The 26677-nt window shown below is 45.3% G+C and overlaps 2 protein-coding genes across 2 annotated transcripts in view; one reads left to right on the top strand and one right to left on the bottom strand.

Moving 5' to 3' along the window:
• The window catches only part of LOC137628804 (CDK5 regulatory subunit-associated protein 3), a 178340-nt gene extending 163927 nt beyond the window's left edge, over positions 1 to 14413 (bottom strand). Inside the window, exon 1 of the mRNA XM_068360028.1 lies at positions 14282 to 14413. Within this exon, the coding sequence (XP_068216129.1) occupies positions 14282 to 14287 (6 nt within the window). The 5' untranslated portion in view covers positions 14288 to 14413. The remainder of the gene's footprint in view (positions 1 to 14281) is intronic.
• Positions 14414 to 18532: 4119 nt separating this feature from the next.
• On the top strand, positions 18533 to 19714 carry LOC137628528 (uncharacterized). Its single transcript, XM_068359679.1, has one exon. The coding sequence runs from the start codon at positions 18533 to 18535 to the stop codon at positions 19712 to 19714; it is 1182 nt and encodes a 393-aa protein (XP_068215780.1).
• The last annotated feature ends 6963 nt before the right edge of the window (positions 19715 to 26677 follow it).

Below are 26677 nucleotides of genomic sequence, written 5' to 3'. Positions count from 1 at the left end.
TTTTATTTTAATCATGAACAAAACATATTTATTATTTTGTATTCCTATTCTATCTATATACCATGTCACTTTCCCCCAATTATGGGAGGTAGCCGACATCAAGGAAGAGAAAAGAAAAAAAAAAACACAAAGGGGGACATTCATCTCTTTGCTCCTCTCATATTCCAGTTCTATTTATTCCTGTGTGTGCCATTCTTTGAAACATGGTGCTGCACACAAACCAACATCACATTCTTTACACCAGTAGGATGTTTCCTTCCTTTTGCCATTTTTCCTGCAAAGAGCACATTTCCTTAGTGGTTTTTGCTTTTTTTCGGTAGGAGGGCAATATTCAGGGAAATGTCTTTCAAATAAGCGTGAAGGCTTTGCAACAAGTCTTGTTGGTCTTCTTATTGCATCCTTATTTCTTCTTGCATATGTAGACACCATTCTTTCAGCTAGCCTCAGTATAAACTCCCGTCTTGGAAACTTTCCACCAAGTATTTTGTACGTAATGAAAGCATTTAGGAGACACATGTCTAGCATGTGCCGAAATACCTTCTTGTAATACTTTTTCAGCCTGTTTCTTGCTGTTGAAAAATGTACCATAAGATTATCTGATAAATCAACACCACCCATATTGTTATTATAGTCCTCAATTGCTTTTGGCTTAGACTTTTCATGTCCTCTCCTAGATTTTACAATTTTCATGGAATCATCGTGCAGAGTACTCAGAACACATACGTCTTTCTTGTCTTTCCATTTCAACACCATTGATTTGTTTCGGAATGCTGCTACGGTTTCACCTTTTTTTAGTTTAGCATTTTTTATAAATGCTGGCACATCTTTTCTCGTGAGTCTCAGAGTGCCAACAGTTTCAGTTTCATTGTCAACAAGCATATCTGCGAGTGTGGGACTAGTATAAAAATTGTCTGTATAAAGACAATATCCCTTTCCTAAAAGAGGATCCATAAGAGACATAACAACTCTAGATGTCACAGGAAGATTCTTGTATTTATCCAAAAATGTTGTGTTTTTACCTGAATAAATACAAAAGTTCCATATATAGCCAGTGCTACTTTCACAAAGTTCAAAAAACTTTATACCAAATCTTTTCCGCTTTGCTGGGATATATTGAACCCATGAGAGGTTCCCCTTCCATCCCATCAGAGACTCATCAATAGATATATTCTTTCTTGGAATATAATTTTCCCGAAACTTCAAAATAAGGTCTGTGAATGGTTTTATTTTAGCTGTCTTTCTTCCAGGCCCATCTGTTATGGTTGCATTGTCTACTAAATGCAGGAATTTTTGCAGCAAATCAAATCTGCGACCACTCATCACTTTCCGATAAAAAGGAGTAGCAATACTTTAACGTGACGTGAAATACATTGAATTTTCTAACTTTGAATCAATGCCCTGCAAAATAAGTAGGCCTACAAACAGTTTCATTTCACACGCATCTGTATCATACCACCTATTTACTCTTGATTGTGAGGATAATCTATCACCATTTTCATCTAGAAATTCCCCTGCATATCTGTTAGTTTCTGTCACGAGATAATCAATAACTTCATCAAAAAATTTTGCAAAATATTCCATTGGATTTTCCTTATCTATGATGATGAACTTTACACCACTATCTCCACGAAATGTGAAGGGAAGCTTGCTCTTTCCTTTCCTCGTCCAGTCAGACGGCAAAACGTTTTCGTCATCACTCGATGAAAATTCATCTTCATTCTCACTAGAGCACGTGGAGCTATCACTCTCATCTTGAATTTCCTCTTCACCATCAGTACTTTATTCTCCATCAGTACTTTCCTCAATCATAAATCGTATTTCCTCCTCTGATAGCGTAATTTTTTTACGAGCGCTCATCGTGAAGGGTAGGGGGGAGGGTAGCGGGGAGATGAGAAAAATACAGGAGACCCGTCTCAGCCGAACGCCAAATGCGTACTGAAGAAACAGTTCTACTAAACGTTGTATCGAGTGAACGCAGTTGCCAATGATTACCAGATTTGGCGAGGGTGTTGCCAGACGATGTTCCTTTCGTTTTCTATACGTATGAGCGTGATATGCCGTCGAAGACACCTTGAAAGTATCTTCTAAAGTGGTGGACGTCATATGCCGTCAAGTGTGGTTGCGCAAAGAAAATGGAGGACGGCATATGACGTCGGAGACGGTTAACAGGTTAAGAGACCTGAAAACTCGAACCACGTTCCATGGGGGAGGTCTCACTTCCAACTGAGGGCAGGTAAGTTCATAACTACATATGAGTAGAGAAAGTTCTAGCGATAAAGAAATGTCCATTCCTTTCAGCCTGAAGGCAGACTTAAGGCTGAGCGATAGCCTTTCACCGCCAAGACTGAAAGGCGCATTTCTTCACGCAAATACACGAGGAACTCCGCTATTGTTGGAATAGTGGCATCGAGTGGAGAGATACCCCTTCCACGACACCAATCACAGAAGACTTTCCACTTTGCCTGGTAGACTGCTGCAGATGACTTTCACAGGTGTCCAGACATCCTGACAGCAACTTGCTGCGAAAATCCTCTCTCAGAGAGGAGATGCTGGATAGTCTCCAAGCATGAAGTCGTAGTGAAGCTATGGCTTTGTAGAAGATGTTGGCATGTGGTTGCTCTAGAAGATTGTGTCGTGGAGGGAGCTCTCTTGGTAGCTCCGTTAGGAGTTGCAGAAGGTCCGGGAACCATTCCGCATGATGCCATAGCGGAGCTATGAGGGTCATTGAAAGATTGACCGATGTTCTGGTCTTGTTGAGCACCCTCCTCATCAGACAGAATGGGGGAAAGGCGTAAACGTCGATGCTGTCCCACCGTTGTTGGAAAGCATCTTGCCAGAGAGCCTTGGGATCTGGGACTGGGGAGCAGTACAGCGGGAGCCTGAAGTGCAGGGCCGTTGCGAAAATATCCACAATCGGAGAACCCCACAAAGTCAGGACTTTGTTGGCTACTAGATGATCCAAAGACCACTCGGAACTCACTATCTGAGACGCCCTGCTCAGATTGTCGGCGAGCACATTCCTTTTGCCTGGAATGAAGCGTGCCGATAGTGATATCGAGTGGATTTCGGCCCATCTCAGTATCTCTACTGCTAGATAGGATAGCTGCTGCGAAAAAGTACCTCCTTATTTGTTGATGTAAGCCACTACTGTGGTGTTGTCGCTCATCACCAACACAGAGTGACCCACCAGGTATTGTTGGAACTGTTGAAGGGCCAGAAAGACGGCCTTCATCTCTAGGAGATTTATATAGAGATACTTTTCTGACTCTGACCACAGGCCTGAGGTCGTGTGGTGCAGCAAGTGGGGCCCCCACCCTTTCTTTGAAGCATCCGAAAACAGCATCAAATCCGGGGGGAGGACGAAAAGATCCACTCCTTTTCGTAGGTTCTCGTCTGCCACACACAACTGGGGGTCAGTCAGTTCCGCAGATCCCATAGGGATCAGGACGTCCGGGGAATCGTAACCTTGATTCCAACGGGACTTGAGTCGCCACTGGAGGGATCTCATCCTGAGGCGACCGTTGGGAACTAGACGAGCCAACGATGAAAGGTGACCGAGGAGACGTAACCACGATTGGGCTGGAAGTTCCTCTCGTCTGAGAAAAGGACTTGCGACCTTTCTCAGTCTTGCTATCCTGTCGTCTGATGGGAAGGCTTTGTGGAGATTGGTGTCTATAACCATGCCTAGATATACCAGTCTCTGAGAGGGAAGCAGTGAGGACTTCTCGAGATTTACCAAGATCCCCAGATCCTGGCAAAGTCTCAGAAGTTTGTCTCGGTGTTGAAGAAGGGATGACACCGAGTCTGCTAGGATTAACCAGTCGCCCAGATAATGGAGGAGACGGATGCCAATCCTGTGTGCCCATGAAGATATTAGGGTGAACACTCTGGTGAAAACCTGTGGTGCTATGGAGAGACCGAAGCACAGCACCTTGAACTGGTACTTCTTGTTGTCTAGGCTGAATCTTAAGTACTTCCTTGAAGACGGATGGACTGGGATCTGGAAGTACGCGTCCTTCAGATCCAGTGTACACATGAAGTCTTGCGGTCTCACTGCTAGTCTGACCGTGTCTGCCATCTCCATGCTGAACGGAGTTTGTTTGACAAACTTGTTCAGAGCTGAGAGGTCGATGACTGGTCTCCAGCCTCCAGATGCCTTCTTTACAAGAAAGAGTCAACTGAAGAAGCCTGGAGACTCGTCGAGGACCTCTTGGAGAGCGCCCTTCTTCAACAGGGTCTGGACTTCTACCCGAAGGGCCGGCCCCCTTGCCGATCCCATGGCAAGGGAGCTCAATGACACTGGATTCGTCGTCAGGGGAGGTAGAGACGTTGTGAACGGGACGCGATATTCCTGACTGATTACGGAAATCGTCCAGGAACCGGCCCCGAGTTGCTGCCACCTGTCTGAGCAACTTTGTAGGCATTCCCCCATTGTTGGACATGCAGGGGGACTGCCAATCCTAGCGCTTGCGGCCTCGGCTGCTCCCTCTAGGATTCTTACCTCCCCTGGAGGACTTTTTGCCTTTCCTATCTTTGACAGGAAAGGGCTTAGACACCACTGTCTTCGCTGCTGTCGTTGATTTTGCGGTCTTGGTTGGACGGGACTGTTGGGGTGCTGGAGGCTTATAGGGCTTGGATGTCAATGCCCTATGAAGGAGGGAGTCTTGGAGAGACTTCCTCAACCTCTCAGCGGCCTGTTCCACATCCTTAGGCTCAAACAGGATGGATCCTTCTAAGGAAGAATGTCTGAGCCTATTGATCTTGGTGCTAGGGACCTTCTGATGGAATCTCTCAGCTACCGCATCCCGACGTTTCAGGATGATGTTTGCCCACAAGTTCGAGACTTGGTGGGCCAGAAACTCGATCGTGCGAGTGCCTGAGAGTAGGAACGTCTCCATAGCTTTCCTGGTACGTTCTTTGGAGAAATCCTCAGAGCGTATCAGGATACATAAGGTCCCTAACCAGATGTCCAGACATGAAGTGGCTTGCAAAGCACATTTCGCAACCTTCTCCTGGTTAAGGATCTCGGTTGCCGAGAACGAGACCTGCCAGTTGGAGAGTCTCTCAAGAGGGACTCCATTGGTAAGCTCTTCCGAGTGGTGGAGAGGAAGAGCTAAACAAGGCTCCTCCAAGATCTAGAAGTACCTCCTCTGCTGTACGCGAGGAGGTGGAAGGAGCCTGTTGGCGGCACTTGAACGGTTGGAGGAGGACATCTCGGAGAGCTGTACAGCGATCTTGTCTCTGATACTCTTAACCCCTTGAGACTAGGGCAGAGCTGCACTGGTCTTAGAGGATTTCTGAGTACCGAATACACGGTCCAAGACCGTGTCCTTACCCTCTCGAGGAGGAATCTCTGGGTCGGAAAACCCATTGAGAGCCCTCATTAGAGTCAGAACTTGCCAAAACGCATGTTCTGACTTGTTGTTCTCCTCCTGACGTCGGACTTGCAGCGAAGTCTCCTGTCCCCAAAGGCTCTTCTTGGGGAGAGTCGCGGATGTTCTCCGAGTGGCTAGTTGGCTCCGTCCTTGGTCTTGTAGAGGACTTTGGTAAAGTCTTAGAGTCCTTCGATTCCTTTCTGGGAAGGATGTAGGACTCTAACATCGAAGATGGTAGGTTCCTTCCAGCCCCCACTTGAGAAGATCTCTCAGCGCAAGGAGAGGTTTCCCTCACTGGTGCAATGGGGGAAAATCCCACCTCACGTGATTCCCCTGATGACGGGAATACCTCGTTTGACAGGGAAGGAGAGATCTGGGGGAGTGAAGGAACCTGCCTCGAAGGCTTGCGTGGAGTCAACTTAGCCCTTGGAGAAGTTACCGCGTCCGGAACTCCTCTTTTCCTCTTCAGAGGGGTAAAGACAGCCAAGGATCTGTGACCTAATTCAGAGAAAACAGGCTTCAATGCCTGTGTAACTGCTCTGATTAGTGCACCGAACCAAGGCTGTTGGCTGACAGATGCACTGTCAGACATCCCCTTTGAAAGGCCAAGGATAGAAGGATTCCTGGGCGGAGTTCCTATAGGTGGGTTCGCCTGGAAAGATTTAGGGATCCTGGACCCTTCTGGATGTACTGTATCCCTTCCGCCGCAATACGCGCTGTTATGCGGTTGCGGGGAGGGGAATGAGACGATGGCGACCTTGCCGTGCGTTGTTCAGCAGTCTCGCGCGCGGGAGGATATTGACGCTCGCGCGGGGGGCGCGTAATGGTGCTCGCGCGGGGGCGCATAATGGTTCTCGCGCGATGGAGAATACCAGGAATTGCACGCAGGAGACTGCTGCCGCACAGGAGCGCGCATGGGAGACTGTAGGCGCAAAGGCGAGCGCGAGGGGGAAAATATTCGCGCATGCGAGGGAGCGCAAGATCAGGGCATTAAATGCGCGGGCAAGAGTTCGCTCGCCCCTGAAGAAGCCGTACGGCGAGCGCGCGCAGGAGAGATACCCCTGGCACACGGGCGCGCAGTTGAAGCCTGTGCTGTTCGTGGGCGCGCGTCAGAATGGTGGCGCATAACTGCAGGAGAGGATGGGCGGGGGCGCGCGCTTATCCTCATGGATGCGTGCAGGTGACTACACGTGTCAGCCCGATAGCGAGCGCTGGCGCGTAGGCGAGTGATGGCGCGTTGGCGAGGGCTGGCGCGTGGGAGAAGTCAAAATAGACTTCCCAACAGCGCCCAGATCAGAAGATCGTGGGGGCGCAGGAGAGATGACTGCTTGGTGTGGGCGCTGGTGCGCGGGCGAGCGCTGGCGTGCAGGAGATCGCTGGCACGTAGGAGAGCGCTGGCCCGCAGGAGAGGGTTGGCGCGCTTGCTCAGGCAAAGCCTGGCGCGCAGGAGAACGTGGGCGCGTATGCTCAGCATAGCGCGTGAGGGAAGTATGTGCGTATTGGCGCATACGCCCTTGATGCCCTGTATTAGGGTTGGATGACGAGGCCTAACGAGCGTGGAGGTCAGGTTTCGTTGGCGCGTAGCGCTCATCAGTATTCAGGAACGGCGACGGCAGGTCGGCAGGTCTGTTGGGTGGAAAGTCAACGTGTCCTTTGAAAGGACGACCTTCCACCGAAGGGGATCGCGAACGATCCGCAGAGAGGTCCAGGACCAAAGCAGGAACAGTCGGTGATCGATGACGAGGCTCCTCTGCGGGGTCTGCAACGAAGATGTAGAACCAAAGAGGCGCCTCCTCACCGCAGGTAAAGGAAGGCCTCTCTGGCGAAGAGGAAGGCGAGCCTTGCGACGAATATGCCCTGGGGGGCCGTGGGATCAGCAAGCTGACCTTCTGCAGTCCTCCAAAGAGGAGCCTCTGTAAGTGAACTCCCCCGAGGGGAAGAAACACTAGCAGGAGAGACTGTTGGACTTTTCTCCCTCGTTGGTTGAACAGGAACGGGAGAAACTAAGCCGTCAGCTACTGTAGGGTTTGAAGAGGCAGAGGTAATGGGAGATACCGCATTGGATACCTCTGACACCACAACGTCGACAATCGACAGAGGATCAACCTCTGCCGGAGGCGGTGATTGCTTGACAGCGGCACCCAATCGAATGTAGTAAAATAAGACTTCCTTGGAGGGCGAACCCTCGAGCCCCAAGGAAGACCAAAGCTGAAAAAGATGGATTAGTGATACATCCTCCCCCGGGGGAGAGGTGGAGCTGCTTCGCTAGGGGAAGCAACGCCATCTCTCGAACCCCGAGCTTGGAAAACAGTACAACGGTCTACGCTACCACTCGACGGTCTCTCGAAAGAGACCGACCGAGTGGGAGCCTCGGAGGAGGTTTGAGCAACGGAAGAAGAGGCCTTGGGGTTTTTCTCCTTTCAAAGAAACCTTCGAAAGAGAAATATCCCGTCTGGACTTCTACTTCTGTCGCCGCGAAAACCTCTCCCACTGGGAGGTAGACCACTCCCTGCACTCACTACTGTACATTTATCATCACTGTCACACCGTTGACCTCTACAGTAAGGGAAAAGGGTGTGAGGGTCTGTCTCCACCGCCGACATGAATGTTCCACAGGGGCGGTCGGGTAATCCAGGGCAGGTGCGCATAATAGCAGAGGCCAACTTCACACACAACTGTCAAAAAGAGAAAGCAAAAAAGCATTAATGGCTGCCAATGAGCGGCAAGGATGACAGCGGACACGTCTGACTTCCATCCGAGCCGAGAGCAAAGTGAGTTCAAGCACAGGTGTGTGAGGGGGGGGGGGTAGCAAGCTACCCTCCCCTACCCCTGCTAACTAGTGGTGTGGGTAGTAAACCCTCGTTAAATTCTAATGGCTCGTCATTTCAGCTACGCCGAAAGTAATACCCCTATTAAATAGCTAAGGTTTGTATTCCAGTTACGGAACAAATAGGAACTCGAGTCACAGGGATACGAGAGTCCTTAGACTTTACCCAATAACCTACCTACCAGGGGTAGTGGGGACGCAAAAAGTATTATTTCTATATTTAGAATACACAATCAAAATGAATCTTACCTGCAAAAAGGTGAGGTCAGCTGTGCGGAGTACCATGATGCCAAGTTCCGGGGGGGGGGGGGGGGGTGAAGGTGAAAGGAAAATGGAGACCTGTCATTCTTACTCATTCACCCCAGGGTAACCTCTGCCCTCTGCTACTTGTCCATCAAGGAGCTTGAGGTGTTTTAGACCACTTGTTGTGCAGCCACCACAGGAAAAGATGGAGAATGTATCCATGTTCCTGTGGGTTATGTCTTGCAGGTAGCCGGCAGTGAAGGTCATCTGACGCTTCCACACGCCCGCTTGCAATACCTGCGCCACAGAGTAGTTTTTCTTGAACGCCAGGGACGTTGAAATGCCCCTGACATCATGAGCTCTGGATCGCTTTTGAGGAGGAGGGTCTGGATTGAGCGCAAACTCAATGACCTTTTGGATCCAGGAGGCAATAGTATTCCTTGTGACCCTCCTCTTGACCTTTTCCGTGATGAAAAACAATGCTGACACAGGGGCAAGCTGATGCTGTTCTTTTAAGATAACACCTCAGACTCCTCCCTGGGTAAAGTACCAGTTGGTCTGGATTTTCGGTTACAGAACGTAGACTCTATACGGAATTGGGCGAACCTAGGGTCCAGATTTTGAGTCTTAGCAATAAAGTTAGGGATGAAGCTGAGTATTACTTCTCCCCATATCCTTGAGTGGTAGACATCAGAAGATAGACAATGCAGCTCACCGACTCTCTTGGCCAAGGTCAAAGCGAGCAGGAATACTATACTGTTTTCCATGTAAAGTGACGATCTATTGCCTGGCGTAATGGTTCGTAGGAAGGGCCCCTCAGAGACTGAAAAACCTGAAGGAGGAGGTTTGAGTTCCGAATGGGGACAAGTAATCTCATAGCTCCATATGAGTAAGGAAAGTTCCAACAAGGAGGATATATCCAATCTTGACAAGCTGGGGACCGTTGATAAGCAAGAGTGTGCTGTTGCGCAGGCGAGCGCAAGTGGACGCAGGTGCGCAGGATAGTGCTGGCGAGCTGGAAAACGCTGATGAGCTGGAGAGTGCTGGAACACAGGGGAGCGCTGATGCGCAGGACAGCGTTGGCGAGCTGGGGAGCGCTGACGTGTAGGAGAGCGTAGATGCGCAGGAGAGTGCTGTTGAGCTGTAGAGCGCAGGTGCGATGGCAAATGCTGGTATATGGTAAGGCGCGAATGCGCTGGGAAGCGCTAGTGATCAGGAGATCGCTGGGGCATTGGAGAGCGCCGAAGCGCAGGAGTGTGTTGATGCACTGGAGAGCGTTGACGCGCTGGAGAGCGTTGCGCGTTTGCAAGGGTAAGTGACGTTTGGATACATCGCGAGCAGGCAGGCGTGGAACAGGAGTCAGGAATGGAGAAGGCAGGTCAGAAGGTCGGAGAGAAGCAGAGGATCGACGTGTTGGAAGGTCGGGAACATGGATGTGCTCTTTGGACAAGCGAACATCCTACGAAAGGCCACAGAAGAGTCCAAGGCCAAAGTCCGAGGACTAGCGGCAGCGTCGTCAGGAGAAGGTCCAGGACGGGGCGAAGGTCGAGGGACAGAAGACGATGGAAGAGAAGGCTCCTGTGCGGGGGGAGGGGGGGGGGGGGGGGGAGAGGCCGCAAAGATGAGGCTGAAGAGCCGAGCAGGTGCATTTCACTGATGGTGAAGGGACACCTGTAAGGCGAAGCAGAGAGCGAGCTCTGCGAGATCATTGACGCCCTCTGGGAGCCGGTGGATCAGCAAGCTGACCTTTGGAAGCGGTAGTCCTCCACAGAGGAGTCTCTATGATGAACTTCTCTGAGGAGAAACACTCGCAGGAGAGACGGATGAAAGACTTTGCTTCCCCCTCGAAGGATGATCAGGAAAGGGGGAAGCGCAGTCAGGAGCAACAGCTGAAGAGTCTGAAGGGGCAGGGGCTTCGGCAACAGCAGCAGAAGACGTCTCAGACACAACTACATTGACACACGACAGAGGATCCACCTACGAAGTTGACGAAGGCTGCACACTAGCACCACAGACGATGAGCTGCAGCAAGGAGTCCTTAGAGGGCGGACCAGGAAGCTAGAAGGACGAAAGACACAAGGCCTCGCCCGGGGGGAGAGGTGGTGCCGCTTCGCTAGGGAAGCAACGCCATCTCTCGAGGACTGGGGATGAGCATCAATTAAAGGGCCTACACTACTACTCGACGGTCTATCGGAAGAAGCCGAACGAGCAGGAGCTTCAGAGGAAGGTCAAGAAGCGGAAGAAGCAGCTTTGGGTTATTTCCCTTTCGAAGAAACCTTTGAAGGAGAAATATCCTACTTTGGCTTCTTTTTCCACCAGCACCCTAACCTTTCCCACTGGGAGGCTGACTATTCCCGACACTCGCTACACTTATTTTCGCCACCACATCATTCACCTCTGCAGGCGGGACAAAGGATGCGATGATCGGTGTCCACAGCCGTCATGAAGGTACCACGGGGCCGGCCTTCAAGTCCAGGGCAGGTACGCATGGTCGGCAGAAGTTAACACTGTACTTGTTTACAAGAGCACACTCTCCATTTACTCCAAAATTATGCAGTCCTGCATCACGAACTTCTGTTTATGTACGCTGGCATCAAAAAACTTCTGTTAGGTTGACTGTTGACGATGTCAGTTCTAGGTCGTTTAGTGAGGAAACCAAGTTAGTTTTTTATAACCCCTCCTACCCTTGCTCAATATATCTTGACATTTTTTTCTTTCCCCCATTTAAATAACCTCCTAATTACTGTAAAAGAAGAGGAGAGCTGTAAGACTGCATAATTTTGAGTAAATGGAGAGCGTGCTCTTGTAAACAGATACCATCAACACCCCCTACCCCCGCTAACTAGCGGAATGGGTAGTTAACCCTCGCTAAAGTTAATGGTTCGTCCTTTCAGCTTCGCCAAAAGTAATACCTCTATTAACCCTTTTACCCCCAAAAGACGTACTGGTACGTTTCACAAAAGCCATCCCTTTACCCCCATGGACGTACTGGTACGTCCTTGCAAAAAAATGCTATAAAAAAATGTTTTTTTCATATTTTTGATAATTTTTTGAGAACATTCAGGCATTTTCCAAGAGAATGAGACCAACCTGACCTCTCTATGACAAAATTTAAGCCTGTTAGAGCAATTTAAAAAAAGTATACAGTACTGCAAAATGTGATAGGATAAAAATAACCCCTTGGGGGTTAAGGGTTGGAAATTTCCAAATAGCCCGGGGGTAAAAGGGTTAAACAGAGTAGGTTTGTATTCCAGTTACGGAACAAATGTGGGTTTTTATTCCTAACCTTTGGAATTTCAAAACATCTAAAATTTTAAAAATCGTGGTTTCCCCTAGTACCCGAGGGACAAAAGGCTTATTTTTAAGAAAAAGGTGCAGGTCTTGCTGTGAAAGGTTGGAGGTGATTTTTCATATGTAGGGAACCTCCTGAGCAATTTCAGGGTAGACAACCTTCAGAAAATTCCACATGGTAAGTTTGATATAAACTCTAGGGCAGTGGTTCCCAACCTGGGGGAAATTTGAAGCTTCCAGGGGGGAAATAATTACACTACCTACTAACTAAAACAAGCGGAAAATGTCCACATAGTACGTGCGGTAATTTGTTGTTAGCCATTCAATTGTGATATGATCATATCATTTCTCAGTGACATGATATTCAAGGGGAGAATTAGAATATCATGCCCATTTCTGAGGCAGGCGAGTGGCATGAGGGCTGGGCGGGGTATGAAGGGGGAAATCTGGATGGTTGAACTGGGTGCAGGGGGGAAATGACAGAAAAAAGGTTGGGAACCAATGCTCTAGGGGATGACTGTCCGCTATATGTGCCCATTAATACTCATATCTTCAAAACTAGGTATGGCTGAAATATTAATAATTCATCATTTTACATGTTTCATGACACGAGAAATCAGATTTTGCTTTCAGTTTCAATGCCTAAGGCACCAGAAATTCATTAAGAGCTTATTTTGTCTTAAAAATACTTAATGCCATGATTCTTGGTCTATTATTATTATTATTATTATCATTATTATTAGCTAAGCTACAACCCTTGTTGGAAAAGCAAGATGCCATAAGCCCAAGGGCTCCAACAGGGAAATATAGCCCAGTGAGGGAAGGAAATAAGAAAATGAATAAAGGATATAAGAAGTAAAACAATTGAAATAAAATATTTTACAAACATTAACAACATTAAAACAGATATTTCATATATAAACTATAAAAGGACTTATGTCAGCCTGTTCAACATAAAAACATTTGCTGCAAGTTTGAACTATTGATATTTTATCGATTCAACAACCTGATTAGGAAGATTATTCCATAACTTGGTCACAGCTGGAATAAAACTTTTAGAGTACTGTGTAGTATTGAGCCTCATGATGGAGAACGCCCAACTATTTGTCAATAACTTGTAAACTCTTACAAATATCAAAATAAGAGTACATATGAAGCTTGTAGAGCAGTTTTAAAGCAATTTAACCCTTTTACCCCCAGGCTATTTGGAAATTTCCAACCCTTAACCCCCAGGGTGTTATTTTTTCCCCAGCACATTTTGCAGTATATTTTTTTTAAATTGCTCTAACAGCCTTAATTTTTGTCATAGAGAGGTCAGGTTGGTCTCATTCTCTTGGAAAATGCCTGAATTTTCTAAAAAAAATTATCAAAAATATGAAAAAAAAAAAAAATTTTATAGCTTTTTTTTTCAAGGACGTACTGGTACGTCCATGGGGGTAAAGGGATGGCTTTTGTGAAACGCACCAGTACGTCCTTTGGGGGTAAAAGGGTTAATGACATCAAGTTGAATACGCTAGAATAGTTTATAATAGAGTTATTGCTGCAGGACAATGATGTTGCTGTTGATATTCAAGATTAGAAAGGCTAACATGATACAGGAAATATACTATGCAGGATATGCACTTTTCTATGCAGTTACTATCTTTGTTCGTTTTATATATACATTTATATATCTATTCTGCATCGCATGTCGTATTTACGCAGTTTTCTGTGTATTTCTGCACTTTTTTTTTTTACTTCTAGTCTTACCCAGTTTTGAAGATACGAGTACTAATGGGCGCATAAGGGGACAGTAATCCCATAGAGTTTATATCAAACTTATGCAGATCAAAAGTACCATGTGGAATTTTCTGAAGGTTGTCCACCCTGAAATTGCTATGGAGGATCCCTACAAATGAAAAATCACCAATACTTGTTATTTTCTTCATTGGGAGTATTGCATTATAGGAAATATTTCCCACCTTTTCTAACGTTTGGAAATTCCCTTGTGTCGTGAGGTTACAGAGGGAATAGGACAACCCCATAAACAAACAAACCCCTCAATTAAGTAAAGAGGACCCAGTCCCAGTTTAAGTTAGGTGGAGGGGGTATGTATGATAGCGGCCCCTTGTATGTATTATCATGTTTAACTTGGAAAACAGCAGTGTAAGAGGGGTAACGCCCCGACCCGCCCCCCCCCCCCCCCCGGTTAGGTAAGGACATGGCTTGCAGGTTAGGTTAGGGGGAAAATATTAGGTTAGTTGATGTCCATTTTTAATGAACGCGTGAGCAACTGGCCGCTGATATACAAAGGCTCCCTGACATTTTATCAAATTAAAACCTAGCATTGCACAAATCCTTATAAATACCATCAGCATATTATATTAAGGTACTTTTGACAGGACACAAACTAGCGGCATGCTAGGTTGACCCGACCTGAATAAGGGTTAACAGGGACTGTATTTCATATTCATGCCCTTTTAAATGACAATCATTCATCGAGATAAGTTTATTTCATTCATGCTTTTTTAAATGATAATCATTCACCGATATAATTTTCACTTACATCCATGTCTCTCAGGAAACAGCTGTTCACTTGTCACCAATCTACAATGAAAACAATCTGGTTCCAACGTCAGATGAAATCTTCTTCTCGAATACAAGTTAAGGACGGGCCAGCCTCTATTATGGCCCCTCAGGTACTCGTGTGGTGTATCTTTTTCAACATTTTATCAAAAATAAAAAAAAAAGCTTTCAATATCATCTGTAGTAAAGGAAATTATTATTATTATCATTATTATTATTATTATTATTATTATTATTATTATTATTATTATTATTATTATTATTATTATTAAATCCAAACAAAACTCAAAGTATGATTGTCGAGGACAGTGGCTCCACAACATCCGGATCTCAGCATTGATATTATCAATACTTCTTAAAAAAAAAAAAAAAAAAAAAAAAGAAAAAAAAAAAACATTATCAATTTGATAATGTTTTTAAGACTGAATGGCTCTTAAGATTTTAGGTGTGATTCTTGATGGAAAATTTACCTTTGAGAAACACATTCGGTCTGTCTCTTCTTCAACTGCGCAAAAATGGCTTATTGAGAAAGCCTTTTGAGATTTTCGGTAATCAATCTATTTTGATGAAGCGTTAAAATAGTTTATATTTTTGCCTTGTTTCGAGTATAGTTCTCCTGTCTCGTCTTCAGCTGCTGATTCTGCTGAATCTCATCTTGATTCGTTGGACAAGAACTTACAGTCTATTAGATTTCTTATTCCTGATCTAGATATTAATCTTTGGCACCGTAGTTCATTTAAGATTTTTCATAATCATGAGCATCCTTTGCATTCAGATCTTCCCACACAGTAGCATACCATCCTGTTAGTAATACTATGTATCCAAGTTCATTCTAACAGGCACGCCTTCTCCATTATGAGGCTCAATACTACACAGTATTCTAGACGTTTTATTCCAGCTGTGACCAAGTTATGGAATGATCTTCCTAATCGGGTAGTTGATTTGGTGGAACTTCAAAAGTTCAAACTTGCAGCGAATGTTTTTATGTTGAACAAGCTGACATATAGGCCTAAGTCTCTTGTTATTGTTGATATATATGAAAGATCCATTTTAATGTTGTTACTATTCTTGACATATTTTATTTCTATTGTTTATTACTACCCTTGCAGGTTATTTATTTCCTTTCCTCACTGTGTTATTTTCCTGAGGAGCTATTGGGCTTATAGCATCCTCCTTTTCCAACTAGGGTATCTTAGCTAATAATAATAATAATAATAATAATAATAATAATAATAATAATAATAATAATAATAATAATAATAATAATAATAATAATAATAATAATAATCTCCCTATAAGGTTAACCAGCTCCCGCCCTTTTCCAGTCATTGATCTCACATTTAGAGTTGCTACTCCCATCCTCTCCTCAGATATTTTCCAAAGAGGCAAGCTCAGAGGAAAGTATCTGAGAGGATGAACTTCTTTTGAACTTCATTTTCCACACTTACTATAATTAAACTTATGAAAATTAAAGACTGTATGGAATTATTTATAGAAAACTAGAACTTCAAAATCTCCTTTTCGATTCCATCATATATCTCTCAGATTTTTGGGGGGGTTTTCACTTCTCAACCCTTATACCAGTTATTTCTATTTGTATGCACTGTTCTAGTTTGACTTTTTATCCCTTCAATATATTTAATAATTACCTACCTATAAAAATCTAATAAGCACCCAGAACCTGTGAAGGCAACATTCCAAAAGCTGTGTCTGCAGAAGACAGGCAACTTCTGTCTAGGGTCCCGACAATACCGTCAAGTTACTACAGGGCCACATTGCATTGCAAAGCAGATCATTGGAATACTTCTCTTAATACTTGCTTCTCAGAAGCTCTTACGAAGGGGCAATGAGGTGGGGGGAAGAGGTGAGTGTCTTCTCCTTAGGGTACTTCTAGTATGACGGTGAATTCCCTTGAATTCTGATTCTATGACTTCTCCCCGCCCCCAGCAGAAGACTGTCTTTCCTTTCAAAATCCATTTTGATGGGAATTCGGAAATCCTAAGAAAGCGCAACTATTCCGAATTGTCTGCTGGCACTTGGTGATATATTTAGTATCTTTCATTAAAAAAAAAAGTAGATGTGGAGATTTGTTTATTTAACTGTTGAGTGGGAACTTGATGTTCCAGGAAAGTCTCCCTAGGTCAGTTCCTAAATGATCAGCAGTGGAGGAAAAGGAGCACTATCACTCAAGGCACAAACAGCCTGTTAATAATTTTGATGACGTAGTTCACGAACCCATCACTCGAAATGCAAAAAACCTGTACTATGTTCAGAGACCTAAATACTCCACACATGAAATCAAGTAATTTGATGGCCTGTTCTAGCTTTGTCAGGTCTAAGGTCATCTACACTCTTAAGCTCTGTTTCGGTTCCTTCCCAGGGACCCCAGTTGGATGCTGGACAGGAATCTTACATTAAGTAATTATTGAGACAATGGCAATGGATGGGAGCAGTGATGTACTGTAAAGTAAAAGTTAAAGATGTGGATCTTTACCTTCGAAGCATAGATTAAATATTAAGTCACTCGCAAACACACTTACTAATTTAGGCTTACCCCTTTCAAAATATTGGGTATACTGACCCGAGATTAAATTTTCATAATAGACAAAATCAAATAAATGGTGTAAAAATACGAAGGTGTAATTAACATAATATTGCTTTACTATACAAATTTACATTAAAGAAATGCGCATCTGAACATCAAGTGAAAGGATCAAAACAAACACAAAAGGTAAGAAATGAAATGCAAAATAATAAAAATATGGTTACTTAGACTCGTGGTCTTCTGCAATGATTAACGATTGAAATGGGGTCGGACATGCGGCCCTGTGACCCTGGGACTATGCTAGTCCCGAAAGTAAAAAATATATGCAAATATCTGTACACACAATCCAACGCACACAACCCAAAATATGTAACAGCCAGCTAAACCTACATCAAGTAAAAATTAGTCTAAGCTAAAATGGGGGAAAAGTAGTGGCCACGTGTTTTTTATCTGCACTCCTTACAGCCTTTTTCCTCAAATGGCTGTTGATTGAATTGCCGTCAACCAAATAGTTTGTACCCTTGACTGGCCCACCCCTGGAATCTTCACTTTTGGTAGATAGGGCTTACCAGGCTCGTCCTCCCTATCTCCACTGCCTGGACATACAAAACTCCCCGTCCCTTTGTTTGGGGGGAGTCCATTGGTGGGGGGAGCCAGAGATACACTGATTGCCTGACTAGGTCGGTCAGCCGGTCACTACTATGGCTCCTGAATGGGTGACGTTTGGGTCGTGTGGGTTCACCTGTCTTCACCTTCCAAAACAGGTGACGGTCGTCGGGTGTAGGGTAACTCAGTGGAGGTGCCATATCAGCACTTTAGGGCAGGACAATGTGTTGTAAAGAGTGAGAAGGAGGCAGGATTTTGTACAAAATACTTAGAGAAATCTTGCTGCTCTAAGGGAATATGCATATACAATAATCCTAACTATTCTGGCTTGCTAAAAATTAATAACTGAACTAAGAAAGTAGTAATGGGGTGGTTCAATGGGTATACATCTTAAAATTGACAGACTTGAATTAATACTAAGAGATAAAGGCTGCATTCAAGTCAGCAGCATTAAAATTATATTAAAAAACCGCTTAATAATTTAGCTCGATACACGTAGTTTGAGGAAAGAACCACCGTACGCCGGCATAAGGCTTTTGCTGTGCATCTACGTTGTGACGTCGTGAACATGGCTTACGCTATTGTCAACAAGCCGATGTTTTGGTAAAGAAAACTTAGTTAGTATGGGAGCAAATGTCTAAGGGTTAACTACAATATTAGGAGAGAGCAAAATACGAAAGGAAGAAGAGTGAAGAAAAATTCTTCACAGTAGGAATTATGTATATAGACACATTCAGTCTCTACAATAACTATATGAAACTATACATTCTTATCATGAATGATTGAATGTACATTTACATGGAGGAAAAAGCCATATAGTAATTCCCATTCATTTGAAAAAGATAAATCCTCTTCATAAAAAGATTAATTTTTGTATAAATAAGTGAAGAAACTTAATTCTGTTGACCATTGTACGATATGTGTACGATATGTTTTTCGGCCATGCGCGGCCGGGCATGCATCTGCATATACTGTTGCGCGTCAGTCGGCTCTTGAGTATCCTATAATAAAGTTCGGTCACTAGGACGTTGTCTCATTGCAAACCCAACATGGTGCAGTGAGTAGGATGAAAACCAAGCCATGCCCCAGATACGTCGACCACCCCAGGCGACGCCGAGGCGTGCCTCACTTGCGATGCCAAGGGCCTTGTCACAGGCCGTGATGCAAGCACAGACGTTAATTGCAGACCAGCAACGCGCCATCCGTTCCCTTCAGGATGCCCTTCCCGGTTCCGGAGCACGTGCCAATAAAGTTCCTGTCTCTGCTGCCCCTGAGAAGTGTGATGCGGCAATGTCTTCGGCAGCGTTCAGATCCTGGAGATGTTCGATGACGTGTTGGATCCACCTTAACAAGTTCCCGCCACAGGATGTTGTCCTGCACATTAGGCTCAACTGTGTGCCGGCGTTGCAACGTGTGCTGGACGCTCGATATTCAGATGCCAAATGGAATGCCCTCGCCCCAGATGCGGCTCTGGACGCCATCGGGAATATTGTGTTGCGGTCATCGAATCAGGCAGTGCAGTGGTCTGAATTCTTTGCCCTTGCACAAGGGCACGAGGAGTCAGTGAGCGACTATTTTTCGAGGTGTGCTCAGAAGGCCACCGACTGTGATTTTCATTGTCTTAAATGCAGTGAGTGCTTGATAGAATACATGCTGTTGCGGAAAATAATGGTAGGCCTCAGTGACCCTGTATTAAAGAGGCACGTTTTTCAGGCATGTGATACATTTAAAAGTGTAGATGCCCATCAGGCACTGTGCTGCACTTTCGGAGCTGCGCGCCAAGACGTTGAAAGTGTCCCGCGCGTCGCTATTGGTGAGAGTGAGTCTGCTGGTGCCTCGAGTGATGACGTCACAGGCAGTGATGACGTAGAGCCAGACGTCACGGTGTTGCGTGGCAACTTCAATGCAAAGCGTTGCGGAAATAGTTGGGGGCGCCATCCGTTTGGTCGAGCGTCATGCCCAGCAAAAGGTATGACGTGCCATGGGTGCCAAAAGGTAGGGCACTTTCAGAAATGCTGCAGAAGTATGAAGAAAGCGCCGCTTGCCTCAAGTTTAGTGATTGTTGCAGACACACACCTCTCCCCCCACCCTGCAATCAAAGCTTGTGTTTCCCATAGGAACGTGAATTCAGTATCTACACTCGTCATAGCAGATACAGGAGCACAGATCTGCGTTGCCGGACCCATGATTCTTTCAAGCCTGCAAATAAATCCCCTGGAGTTGCAGCCACGAACAGGTCTGAGGGACATAGGTAATCTCTGAGTGAGATGTCTCGGATCAACGGCATGCCTCATTGATGTAGGTGGGCGACACACGAAGCAGGAGGTTTACTTTGTGCCGACGGCCAAGAACTATATATCGCTGAATGCTTGTAAGGAGCTGGGAATAGTACCGCCTGGCTTCCCTCACCACTACCATCTCGTTGCATCAGCTGATGTGCTTAACGAAGAAGTTGCATGACCTAACTCCTCTAAGACAATGAAGCCAGCCACCTTACGCATCCCGCCTGTGGAGGAGAATATACTAATCTTGAGGAATGTTTATTACGGCATTTCTCATCAACAACTTTTAACACAACCAGGGAACCTTTACCTGTAATGACGGGCAAGCAGCACCACATCCATTTGTTGCCTGATGCCGTGCCTTATGCCTGTCACATGCCAGCAACAATCCCTAAGCATTGGGAAGAGGAGGTCAAGGCCCAACTTGACGAGGACGTTCGGAAGGGTGTGATAGAACCAGTCCCAGTGGGGGATGCAACGGAATGGTGTACGAGGATGGTCGTCGTAGCCAAGAAGACGGGCCAACCTCGCTGCACAGTAAACTTCCAGCGCCTCAACGCTCACTCTCTTCGTGAGACTCATCATACACCGGCACCCTTTGACATGATTTCAAGCATCCCCATTCACATGTACAAGACTACGGCGGATGCCCACTGGGGTTTCCATCAAGTGGAATTGGACGAGGACAGCCGCCCACTCACGACCTTCATCACCCCATGGGGACGATACCGTTATCGTAGATCATCCATGGGTCACTGTTCGGTGTCCGACGCCTACACAAAAAGGTTCGATGATGCCCTGCAAGACATCACCAGAGAGCATAAATGCATTAATGACACTTTGCTATACGATGACAGCATTGAAGAGGCGTTCTGGCATGTATATGAATTCCTGTCAACGTGTGCCTCTGCAGGTATCACACTCAACCCCGAGAAGTTTAAATTCTGCAAGAGAGAGGTTACTTTCGTCGGTTATCACCTGGGATTGGAGTCATACAAGCCCGCAGACGAACGACTAGACGCCATTCGTAACTTCCATATGCCAGAGAAGCCCTCCATCACGGATATTAGGTCGTGGTTCGGATTCGTGAATCAATTAGCTCCCTTTCTTGCAACGGCGCCCATCATGGAGCCCTTTAGGGACCTCCTCAGAAAACTCACCGGAAAAAACGTCTACTGGGATAGCCAGCTACGTGACAAACTCCGGCAGGCACAGGAGGTCATCTGTCAATTAGCCAAGGACGGCTTGGCATATTATGACAAGACACGCCCTACGAGGATAATGACGGATTGGAGCAAGGAAGGCATCGGTTTCTTAGTCCTTCAGCAGTATTGCGTTTGTCAGTCAGCTGACAGCCTCTTTTGTTGCAAGGGTGGCTGGCGCCTTGCCTTGTGTGGTAGTCGACACCTCACCCACTCTGAAGCTGGGTATGCCCCCGTAGAAGGAGAAGCCCTGGCAGTTACCTGGTGCTTGCGGAAGGCCAGGTTGTTCCTACTTGGGTGTCCTAATCTCACCATCATCACGGACCACAGTCCACTTGTCAAACTACTGGGTGACAGAGCCCTCAAGGACGTCATCAACCCAAGATTATTCAACCTGAAACAGAAGACACTCCAGTTCAAGTTCCACATGAAATACCTGCTCGGAAAAAAGAACACTGCCGCGGATTTTCTTTCAAGGTACCCGACCATGAGAGCATCCCACGAAGCTTCCGACGTGGATTTGGAGGATGACATTCAGGTGGCAGTGGCATGTGCAACCGTGGCCGCCTTGGAACCGGACATCATCCTGTTGGATGAAGACTGCGTCAGGAGCGCCGCATATAACGACCCTGTATATCAGCTCTTGCTTGCCAGGGTTGCAGCGGGCAACTGGCCCCAACAGAAATCGCAAGAACTTGCCTGCCTTCATCCCTTCTTCAGTGTTCAGGACCGGCTAGCCATCAACCAAGATCTGGTGACATACTCAGTGGACCAAGGATGTGTTCGTTTGGTCATCCCCGAGGATTTACGCCACCAGGTAGCCGCTACCCTACACACAGGAAACCAAGGCCTTGACTCTATGCTTAGAAGAGCCAGGCGGTCGGTCTATTGGCCGGGAATAGAAGGGGACCTTCAGCATAGCCGTGCCCAATGCACTTCATGCGATGAACACGCCCCCTCACCGCCTCTTGAAGAAATGATGCACACGCCCCCTGCGGAATACCCCTTCCAGCAAGTCGTCGCAGATATGTTCCAGATAGAAGGTAGTGTATACATGGTATATGCAGATAGACTAACAGGTTGGTTAGAAGTAGCTCATTTCCCCAATGGTGCCACGTCTAACAAAATCAGCTATCACCTTCGATTATATTTCTCGCGTTGGGGAGCCTCGGAACAAATATCAACTGACGGAGGTACGAACTTGGCCTGCGAGGAGATGGAGGCCTTCTTCAGGAGATGGGGAGTCAAGGTCCGGCTGTTGTCGGCCCAGTATCCCCAGTCTAATGGCAGGGAAGAAGCAGCTGTCAAATCGGCAAAGAGGCTACTCCGAAAACACGTTAAAGGGTGGAGCCCTTGAGTCGGACAAAACAGCCCTGGCGATACTTCAGTATCTCAACACTCCTCTCAGGGAGATTAACAAGTCGCCGTCTCAGCTTGCAACGGGTCGCCAGCTGCGCAATGCGGTACCAACGGCCAGGAGACACCTGTTAGTAGACAGATATTGGAGGCAGACGATATGTCGAAGGGAGTTACAAGTGGCAAGGTCGCAGGAGGCGATGCGCATCCCTGGCACTACCAGAAGACTGCCGCCCATCAAACTAGGTACCCATGTACGTATACAAAACAAAGCTACCAAAGGAATAGACGATACCTGAGAGTCATCGCTCCGCCCTCTGGCACGCCCGTGTCTCAGCACGAGACCTCCGCAAGCCATACCGCGACAGAACAGGTAACACAACCCATACAGGAGCCCAACGTCGTTAGTAGGTTGAGAAGGGCCACCGGTAAACCCAAGTGGCTCAAAGACTTTGTAGAATTATATTACTATCTGTTGTAGGCAATTGCATCAGGAATTGATATTTCTTTCCAGAGAATTTATGTATTTTATTTCGTTTTTGTGTATGTATCGAAAAGTTAGCTTTGATTTTTTTTTCTCTCATTTCTCATTGATCTAGTGACATTTCCCCCTTTTATTTTTGCCATGTGCAAGTATGTTCTTGAGGGGGGGATGTACGATATGTTCCGGTAATTCCCCCTTTCATTTTTTTTCCCATGTATAAGTATAATCTTGAGGGGGGGGGGGATGTACGATATGTGTACGATATGTTTTTCGGCCATGCGCTGCCGGGCATGCATCTGCATACGCTGTTGCGAGTCAGTCGGCTCTTGAGTATCCTATAATAAAGTTCGGTCCCCAGGACGTTGTCTCATTGCAAACCCAACAACCATTGTAATCATACTTTTTTACGTTTATGTACAATTACCTACCTACTTGAAATACATAGATTCAAACTCTACAATATCTTATTTTTAAATAAACAAAACAGATGTCTTAGAAGCGAATTGGGATTTGGACAATGAACAAACTACGAGCAGCCTACGGGTGAGAAAGTTAAGCTCAGCCGTTCGTTTTGTATTGTAGCAAACACATCCTTTAGGCACAGGCCTTTCCCTTATCTGGCCCGTAGGATAGGTTAGCCGTTTTGCTTCTTCACTCAGCTCAGGATAGGATAGGGAAGTGGGGAATATGGGGAGAGGAAGAATACCCCTGGATACAATCCAGCTTATAGCCCGGAGGCAAGTACAGTACTCTTGATGGGAAGGAATAAGGAAAAGGAAAGTACAGGAGAAGATTAAAAGAGAGGGGCAGACCCTCTTGCGATGTTAGGTAAGATTAGTAGCCACATGAAAGTGCAGGCGACTAAGTTTGAGAAAAGAAAGGAGAGGCAGGGAGAGCAAAGGCTTTTTGGTTCACACAATGACCAGCCCTGTTGCAGGAGTATGTCCGTCTGTACACTATTTTGATGGTGAAAGAAAGATATGATGGTTGTAAATTTATGACGTATTTGATGACATATAAAATAAACTGTTGAAATGGTGATATTTAATGATTTTTTTTTTAATCAAATGTTAAAACAGATCTATTTTTGGGTGAGATAGCCATGTCGTCTTGATGGAAGTTCCTTTAAAATTGCTTCCTAGGGTATATTTGACTACAGTGATATTCCCAGAGAATTTTACCTTAAGGTATCCAGAATTCTAACTCCTGGCGCGAATATCCCTAACTTTTACTTTTAGGGATATCGCCTAATATCAGAGGACGTATTCTTGACATGCCACATAGCTATATTCACCCCGAATAGCGTTTACGCTTCGAGAGGGAAAGTGGCAAGAAACGAAAGGGGAGCCGTTATTAAGGCACCACTCCTTATTGTTTTGAGTACCTAGATGACGTCATATCCGTCCGCCATCTTTATTCCTTGTAGCGTTAAGCGAGGTGCTACAGATACAGTACTTTCGGGAGGGATTATTCCAGCTCTTTTTATAAAAAGGAAGGCGGGTCCATCAGGACGACATGGCTATCTCACCCAAAAATAGATTTTTCGCTTCGCTCAAAATCCGTTTTTTGGGCTCAGGCCATGTCGTCCTGATGGAAGTTTACCAAAGCATTAATGTATCTGTGGATTTTCTATTAGTGCCTTAACCTCAAGACAGACTTTCCTTGGTCATTTAGACTTAGAGACGTATGATGTTACCGTTATACATTTCAACTAATCATGAACTATGTTAGTGCTTCCTGCCCCCTACAGGGAAGAGTCATGCCAGACTCTGGAAAAAGTCTAGAGGATTGCATATTTCATATGAACAACCTAGCAAACAAACATGTATACTGGTCTTACCATATACCTTTCCAATCAGAGTTTGCATTTGAAAGGAAACAAATGTATGTATGAACTACCGACACCTCCCTGGGTCTACTGGGCTAGCTGTATGCGAAGACAGATAGGTTTGTATCCATGTAGAAACAATTGTTTGTATAAGTCAGCATTACAATCAAGGCATACTAAGTCAGTCGTAAGAAAAGACTGACAAATCCTGATATGTACACACATAGAGAAGCTTTGTTTACCTGTTGGAACAAATATTTATAGATGTTCTCTTATACATATGCAAAATAAAAGGGTGATCAATTAATGCTCAAACACTTTTTTATTTATCTGAATTTTGGGGCGAATAAGACGTAAAATTCAATTATAATTTTATTGATAACCAATAAAGTATGAAGTCAATTTGCATTTTATAGTACAGTATAAAATGTTATTGGAATAATTTTAAGCATAAATATAGAAGTAATACCAGAAATACTTGTTTCATCTGAAAAGAAACACTTAAAGCCACTTAGAAAGAAAATTTTTTGTAAATTTTCTTATTCAAATTTCTGTCATTACAGTCTGTTCACACTTGCGTAACAGTACGCATGGCCCACGTGTTATTCTTTATGCTTCTTTCACCTTTCTACAATTGGAACAGTCCATAGTGTCACCATGGTGACACTTCACTTAACATGTTGCTCTGCAGGGAGTCAGCATGTACACCCTTCACATAACTGTTATATATTACTTTAGTTTATCTTAACTTATGATCAATTCCATTTTCTGTTATTGTAGTGACGTTATCATTACGTCATGATTTTCTTCTGTTATTGTAGTGACGTTTTCATTACGTCATGACTCCAGCTGTTGGGCAGTTGAATTTAAAATCAAGTCAGTGTCTGCCTCCGTGTACTAGAGAAAACATCTCTCTCTTCAAGAACTCGTCTTTTCATTTCCTTTTTCTGCATGCATCTTTACAGAGAATAACTAAAATCGAACTAGAGCAGGAATATTACAATACCAGTCCCAATTAATTCACTGTTCCTGGCAGTTTTTAAGCGGCAGGTTTTAGCACACTACCTGCCGCCACCACAAACCTCTTGATCTCTTGCACTTGCTTCGCATAGCGTTTGAAAAACACCCTGGATGACTTCCATCCAGTATACGAGCGAAGACTTTCGAAATCCATATTTTGGAAAAAATTCAGAGATGAAGCAATCTTTCTCGGATCATGACCTGCGGGTGTACTGTCGGGATCCGCTCTGCGAATGAAGTAGGTGATCTTCGCCCTTAGTTGTTTCAGAGACAAGTTTGAACCTGAAGTTTCTCCCTTAAAGAGCTGTTCTCCCCTAAAGTCTGAAGTTCTACGAAGATAGACCTTTAGGCACTCTACTGGACATAGAGATACATCTTCCTTCAGAGGGAAGGCTCTCAAGGGACCCCACCTTTTGGTGGGGAGCTCATTTTTAGCGAGAAATGTTGGGTCAGGAAAAAGATTCAGTTCTCCCCTTTCCGTGAACTGAATATGGCCCTCATCTCTCGAAAGGGCCACTATTTCGCTAACTCTGGCTCCCGAGGATAGTGCAAATAGGAATATAACTTTTGGGGTCAAATCTTTCAGAGAGCAATCTTCATTGTTCAGAGTTGATGCCAAATGAAGAACCTTATCCAAGGACCAAGAAATGGGCCTCGGAGGTGCTGCAGGCCTAAGTCTAGCGCAGGCCTTAGTTATCTTGTTAAAGATTTCATTAGGGAAGTCTACCTGGAAGGCGTACAGCAAGGGTCTAATCAAGGCAGATTTACACATAGATATCATGTTGGCTGCTAATCCTTGTTCATGAAGATGAATAAATGATAAACAGAAATCTGTTGATATTTCTTTTGGCTTCTTTGCCTTGACAAAGGCAACCCATTTCTTCCAGGACGACTCATATTGTCTTCTGGTAGATTTAGACTTATATTCTTCTAAGAAGTTTATACGGTCTCTCGAAATCCCGAACCTTTTCTTGACTGCTAAGGAGAGAAAATCATGAGATGAAGGTTTCGGGTTTTCTGTGATGAAGCGAAGACAGTCGACTTCTGCACTTG

Source organism: Palaemon carinicauda, chromosome 36, assembly GCF_036898095.1.
Source record: "Palaemon carinicauda isolate YSFRI2023 chromosome 36, ASM3689809v2, whole genome shotgun sequence".
Taxonomy (NCBI): Eukaryota; Metazoa; Arthropoda; class Malacostraca; order Decapoda; family Palaemonidae; genus Palaemon; species Palaemon carinicauda.
The sequence above is the reverse complement of the archived record's forward strand: the minus strand, read 5'-3'. Positions and strand labels throughout refer to the sequence as shown.

Excerpts from the sequence above, each read along its gene's own strand:
- LOC137628528 (XM_068359679.1), top strand. The coding sequence starts at position 18,533 with ATGCCCCAGATACGTCGACCACCCCAGGCGACGCCGAGGCGTGCCTCA.